This window comes from Hydractinia symbiolongicarpus, chromosome 1, assembly GCF_029227915.1.
Source record: "Hydractinia symbiolongicarpus strain clone_291-10 chromosome 1, HSymV2.1, whole genome shotgun sequence".
Lineage (NCBI taxonomy): Eukaryota > Metazoa > Cnidaria > Hydrozoa > Anthoathecata > Hydractiniidae > Hydractinia > Hydractinia symbiolongicarpus.
The window spans coordinates 21,681,183-21,688,337 of NC_079875.1; the positions used below are offsets into that span (position 1 = coordinate 21,681,183).

At 32.8% G+C, this 7,155-nt stretch overlaps 1 protein-coding gene across 1 annotated transcript; it reads left to right on the top strand.

The window, feature by feature from the left end:
• Positions 1-328: 328 nt before the first annotated feature.
• LOC130645810 (52 kDa repressor of the inhibitor of the protein kinase-like) lies at positions 329-5,183 on the top strand. Its single transcript, XM_057451918.1, has 2 exons — positions 329-1,019; positions 1,378-5,183. The coding sequence occupies exons 1-2, from the start codon at positions 634-636 to the stop codon at positions 4,433-4,435; spliced, it is 3,444 nt and encodes a 1,147-aa protein (XP_057307901.1). The 5' UTR covers positions 329-633; the 3' UTR covers positions 4,436-5,183.
• Positions 5,184-7,155: the final 1,972 nt, after the last annotated feature.

The window sequence follows — 7,155 nt, forward strand, 5'->3', positions numbered from 1 at the left end:
TATAATACCACGGGATAATACTTATTTATTTCAAATAACGGAACAACAGTAGAAGTTCTGTACAAAACAGGCTACTTACCAACTCGATAGGTATAGGGAACAAAAGTACACACAAACAAGAATCCGAAATCTTTTAGCCTGCAAGAGCTTCTCATTGAAATTCATTTCACAGTCTTTTTATTTCACCTTTGGACGGAAAATATTACCCCATCGTTTATATATAAATAAATTGTTAGTAGTGAGTACGAAATAACAAATTAAACCGTCCTGTGATATGAAAATGTTTTATCGCTAACTAATCTTCACAGGGGCGGATCTAGGGTTAGGCAGCCTAGGCAATTGCCTAAGCCTAAGCTTGGGCAAAAAAAAGGAAAATATGCCATATAGCATAACTTGTGAAAGTAATAAATATTTTTGTAAATTTGTCTTGTAGTGCTAACTTTGCTTCGCCAACCTGGATGCGCGTTGTTAGGAACTGTTTTTTTTTAAAAATTCAATAAGAAGTAAACCCGGGGCGATTTTAGGCAAGATACCGATTCGCCTAAAACGTCCGTGGGTTTCCAAGTTTTAAATGAATGAAAATCACGGGTGGAAGAAAAAACGCCTAAAACGTCCGTGGGTTTTCAACTTCAAATGAATGGAATTCTTAAATCGGAAGAAAAAACGCCTAAAACGTCCGTGGGTCTTCAACTTCAAATGAATAGAATTCTAAAACCGAGAAGAAAAACGCCTAAAACGACCGCGGGTAAGTTTTACATAAATCTCTGTGCGGCCAAGGGTGTGTCCTTCTTTTTCAACATGGATTCCCTTGATCAGGAGTACACTGTTGAAGAAGCTTTCAAGTCAAATGATTTGAATAAATTGAATGAGTTGTATGCAAAATTGAAAAAAGAAATTCTGGATTCAGCTACCTTTTCGGATAATGAGAGGATTAATAATGTTGGAAAGAAGTATTTTCGCGATCTAGTTGCTGAAACCTTTATTCCAACCTTTGCTAAAGACAAATTTATTGCTTTGAAGTAAGTAGCTAGATAATTTTTGTAGCTTTTTCTGTCTTGAGTATTAGGTACCTCTTTGTGAAAAACATTAAAAGTTATTAAGCACCAGCACTGATTGTTATGAAATAATTAACCCCCACCTCCACAGATGTTCTTACAAAACGTGTTATTAAATCTTTCTTATCAAAACAAAAGCTTCAATTAATAACCTCGATCATATGAATAGTTTGTTTTTTTAAAAACAAGATAACTGAGACAAGTGTAATCTTGTTTTATGTTTTGATGAGTTTGTTAAGTTTAGTATGGAGTATAGCTAGCCAGCAGCTGCTTGTGTGATAGTTGGGAATTTTGTTTAATTTTTAACTTTTACTTTTTTTAGGTCACAAGCCTCAGGTAACTGTTTATACAGCTCTGTATCTTTGTTTTTGTGTGGAGATAACTCTCTTGTTCGAAAACTAAGAACTTTGACATCGTTAGAACTGTATTTAAATAGTGGCTTTTATATAAAGCATCCCACTATAATTTCGGCATATGAGAAAGGCAAAGGAGTTTATTTTAACAATTTCAGAAACATTTTAGGTGGTCTCTTAGTTTCACATGCTGCTTTAGATTCAGGTAAAACTGCTGATGCTTTAATTAAAGTAGAGGCAATGCATAATATAAAAAACTTTGAGTGGTGTAGTTTTGTTTGTGTTCTTGCACTGTCCTCAGCAATTTCGAGGAACATCATTACACTATATCCAGACTGTGGTCACGCAAAATTGAAACTTCTTTACAGTCAAAATATTGAACCTAGAGATTCTGCAGTTTCTTCTACAAGTCTTCACATTTTACTTTGTTATTGTGGTACTTTACCGACACAAATTGAATTTAAACATAATCATTTTGTGCCTCTATTATGTGGTGTACATCCAAAAAGAAAAATCAAGCAACCATTGCCAAAACCTGTGATTAAAAAAAATAAGCAGTCAAAATTGCCTTTCTGGGTAAATAGACATGGCATGAATGACCTAGGTATTGCTTCTGACAGACCTACAGTAACATTTCCTGCTGTCAATATGTCAACCAAAACAAAAAATATTCCAATGTCATCAAGTTCTACTGTTAAATCAGTGACTAGTATTAGTCCTGTAACTAAGCAATCCTCTGGAGGTGCAATAAGTTCTATTATTTCTGTGTCAACCGAAATAACCTTAGCCAACGATATAGCTTCGTATATGAATAAAGTTCAAAACATGGAATATTCAGAAATAATTAAATTAATAAACGAAGTTTTCATCCCTGATAATAACTATAAATTTCCTGTTAAAGATGGTCGTTCCTTTAAATTTGATTGGTTAAAACAATACACCTGGCTTTGTTATTCACCTGCTTATGATGGTGGTTACTGTTTGCCATGTGTTCTTTTTGGAAATAAGTTTCCTAATTTGTTAAAAAACATAAGAAATCTGGTAACACAGCCTGTTAATGCAAAACGTTGTGCTACAACGTTGTTCAAAAACCATGAAAAAACATCTAGCTCTGTAAAAAGTCTTCACCAGGCAACATTTTCACTGTTTACAACATATTTGAGCCAGCATTCTGGTAAAAGCAAACCAATTTCTGAACTTGTTGATCAGCAAATAAGTAAACAGATTTCTGAAAATAAAGCCAAACTTGAGCCAATCATCGATACAATTTTGTTGTGTGGAAGACTAAATATCCCTTTAAGAGGTCATAGAGATGATAGCAGTTATCATCCTGAAGTAGGCAGTTACTCATCTGGGGGAGTAGGTAATTTCATAGAAATTTTAAATTATAGAGCTCGTGCAAACCCTGTTTTCAAAGAAACTCTTGACAACAGTGCAAAAAATGCTACCTACATTTCAAAAACAGCTCAGAATGAGTTGATTAATTGTATTGGTGAAGTCATCACTGAAAAAATTGTTCTTGAAATAAAAGGCAGTAAATTTTTTTCTATTCTTGGTGATGAATGCATGGACAGTTCATGCAAAGAGCAATTTTCTCTTTGTATAAGGTTTGTTGACCAAAATTGTGATGTTAGGGAAGAATTTTTAAGACTGGTTCATTGTGGGGAAGGTTTGTCAGGTGATGGTTTATGTAAAATTGTCCTAAAATGTCTCGCAGAAGATCTTCAGCTAAATATAATGGATTGTAGAGGTCAAGGTTACGATGGTGCAGGTTCAGTGGCAGGTTTTAGAAATGGTTTGGCAGCAAGAATCCTACGCATAAACCGAAAAGCCTTGTATACGCATTGCCATAGCCATCGATTAAATTTAGCAATCTGTAAAACCTGTGGCATTCAAGCAGTTGAGAATGTTATGGGACAGATTAGAGACATTTCATTTTTTTTTAATTACTCTGAAACTAGGCGGTTGATTTTAGAACGTAATATCAAGGAACACTGTCCATCAGCTACAAAATATAAATTATTTAATGTTTGTGCAACAAGGTGGGTTGAGAGAATTAAAGGTATGGAGGTATTTAATGACCTTTATGTAGCTATTGTAAACACATTAGATGAAATGAATTTAAATTTAAATCATGTTTGTAATGCTGACACATCCTCTAAAGCTCTTCCTTTTTTAAAAGTCCTAACCTCATTTGATTTCATGGCTACATTTATGATCACTAAAAATATTTTTTTGATGACTTTACAAGTAACTGAGCTTTTACAAAGCAGAGCAAATGATATCATGGATGGTATACACATGATAGATGCTCTCAAGTCTCGTACTACCATGGTTAGAAACAACATTGACTACTACCATGAAAAGTGGTACAAAGAAGCTTCTGATCTTGCTAAGGAACTACATGTTACTGAGGCAAGTCCTCGAAACTCGGGTATAACACTTTTTAGATCCAACACACCATCAGAAAATCCTTCTGATCATTATAAAAGGAATATTACAATACCTATGTTGGATCATTTACATTCCGAACTTACTGGCAGGTTTGAAGAAAAAGCATTGTCTTGCTATAGTGGGCTAGCTATTCTCCCAGAAAAAATGCTGAGTCTTATCAAAGAAAATGTAGATTGGAAAAAAAGGTTCAATGCTTTCTTTCAATTCTATCTAGAAGACTTGCCCAATGTTCAATCTATCGAACATGAATTGGAACTTTGGGAAATTTACTGGAAATCATATGAAGGGCCTATACCTAACAACATTTCCTCCACATTGAAATCTGTCAATTTTACTGGGTTTGAAAATGTAAAAGTGGCCTTGAGAATTTTAGCCACTTTACCTGTGACTTCTTGCGAGTGTGAAAGGACATTTTCAGCCATGAAGAGGTTAAAAACATTTACTCGCACAACCATGGACTCAGATAGACTAAATGGCTTAGCCTTAATGCATGTTCATCAAAACATCATTCCTAATATTTCTGATGTTATTGAGAAATTTTCATTGAAAAATAGACGATTAAACTTTAAGTGAATTACATTATTACCTTCTTCATAAAACCTTACTTCAAGTTATTGTAGAACACTTCTTTTATTATATATACATATGTACCTCTTATTTTACCATACCTATTCTTTTGCCTAAATTATACTTATATTAGTATATGCCTTATCATTGCCTAAATTATACTTACATTTTTATGTACTTACCTTACCTATTTTTGACAAAAATGTTTTCTGTAACTTTAATTCTCGAGTTGCCTTTGTGGCCTCTCCTGGAAGCAATTGACTGTAACAAAGCACCTCCAGAGTAAGGTCCAAATTTCACAATCAATTTACGTAATTACTTAAGTTCTGTTTTTCCTAAATTTTGTGTGTTTTTTATTATGATTGTTTTTACCTTTAGCCTTTTACCCTATCATTTTGACTGGTCTTGATGCAAATAATTGTATCTGTTGAGTGGCGCTCCATTCACTTCATGGTTTGTTGTTTGACAATTGATCATTTATTTTGATTTCAATGCTAGATTCATTCGTCCATTGGTATTACTTCTGTTTCTGCTTATATACAAGTGAAGAAGAAAGAAGAAAGAAGAAAAATTGTTTGCCTGGTTATTAGATTAACCTCAAATTTATAAAAAACATTATTCTGGCATATACAAAACGTCGGAAGATAGTAAAAAGACGGGAGTAGTTATCGCATTATGTATCAAAACTTTTATTTGTATTTTATATTATTATATAGCCTTAGTAGCCGAAAAGCACTTGTTACCACCTCGAAAACCTCTTTCTGGTCTTCTGGTATCTCGTAAAAAAAATTGAAAAAAAAACAAAATTTGCCTAACCATAAAAAAATCCTAGATCCGCCCCTGCTTCAACCATTTTTTTTTCGTCACTCAACGAATCCCGAGTTGTATGCTGTGCTGAAACATTGTGGAATCCTAACAGATGATCATAATTTTCAACAATCTGCTTTATACCATTGACAGCTTACATACCTTACTGATTGATTCTAGAGTTTTTTTGGTCGCATCCTGCTTTGTACAATGTAGTTACTCAATTTGTTGTTGATCTCTAGTATTGATGATTGGCATGCTAATAATTATTGATTTTTTATTCATTTCCCCACGGTATTCATGATTAATATGCTCTGGTGGCACTTTCTTAAGGTGACGGTATACCTTTTAAGCATGGTTTTTTAAATCGCGATTTTTTCAGCGATACTTAATCAAAGTTTATTCATTCATACATCACCAAAAAGCATTTTCAACCACCTACCAAATGGTATAAAAATAATTTGAAACTTTTTAACTCGGGAAAAGTACAGAGACATTTTTAAAACACACCCGCCTTCAAAAAAGTGACTTCATTTACAAAACTATTTCGTTTCCAAATCTCATTCGATGTTCTTTAGAATCGTGATAGATATATGTAAAAACGATTTTTTAATTATTTTCCACAAAGTCCCCGTTTTTGATTTATTTTACTTTTTCCAAAAAAGTCATTTTTTAACTTAAACTTTCGTCTTTAAGATGTAATATCTAGAGAATCGTTGATTTTTTGAAAATAAAAAAAAATGCTTTTAGATAAACACGTTGGCTTCAGCACAGTATCACTCTCCCTTGTAGATCTTCTGTAGTTTTGTAAAAGAGATTTGAAATGTAATAGATGGTATACGAAAAAAAAGTGTTTTAAAAGTTTTTTAAAATATCACACCTTTCAAGCATACTCATAATGATGGTGATACTTTCACACTTCCGAGGCGATGAATATTCAGAAGGTTGTCCTTTTAAATTTTATTATTCGTCTCAGACATGACTGAGAATATCATAGAAATAGAACCTTCTGTGACTTGGAGAAACAGAACAGGATGGCATACATTTTTAGAAATGAAAGTGTTTTTTATTTAGATGGTCATTTCTTTTCGGAAAGGAAATATAATTTATTTTTAAAAGTTATAACCAAGAGGATGATAAGTGTTAAAACATTCACTCTTAACTCTTATTCAATTTAAGGTGTGAAAGACCAATCAGAAAAAAAGTTAGTTACTTGGATAAAGTCAATATTCCCCTTCGAAAAATAAATAAATGGTTTCACCATTGGGAAGATCGTCGTTTCTTTAGTATAAATGGCTAATAAATTTTTTTGATACAATAAAGGTATACCGTCACCTTAAAAAATTTGAATTCTGCCATTATCCTTTCAACGATTATTGCAGATGTTTTTGTATTTTCTTCCCATTCTTCTCTACTTGGAATGAACCTATAACGGGAAATTTTTAAATTTTCATTGCAGTGGTCATTAGGAAGGTGGTTAAATGAGATTCTGTTTTCTTAGAACAATAAAGACCTTCATCTTCTTGCTTCAAACATTTTGAAAGTTCCTCCAATTAATTTCAATTCATGAAGGAGATAAACAATAGCCAACTTTGTTTTTTTTTTTTGAACTAAAATCGAATTTAACCATGATGGGGAGTTTTTTTGTATTGTTTGTCATAACTTTTTAACTGATTTTTTACATAGATTTTACATAGATCTGTAGATCATGCTCAATTTGTTTTCTGCCTGCTACAGCTGTCAATATGTCAATTAAGAATGGATTATATTGTGTGACTTCTGACCATAAATTGACTTTTTTACCATATATCATTTCATCACAATTTTTTTCAAACAAGACAGAGCCACCACTTTTCTTGCACAAGCTTTTGCATGCAGTGCTTATTTCATCTGTAACAAGTTGCTTAATGGCATCAATT

Coding starts and splice junctions, on each gene's coding strand:
- LOC130645810 (XM_057451918.1), top strand. CDS start 634: ATGAATGGAATTCTTAAATCGGAAGAAAAAACGCCTAAAACGTCCGTG. Junction 1,020..1,377: donor GACAAATTTATTGCTTTGAA/GTAAGTAGCTAG, acceptor TACTTTTTTTAG/GTCACAAGCCTCAGGTAACT.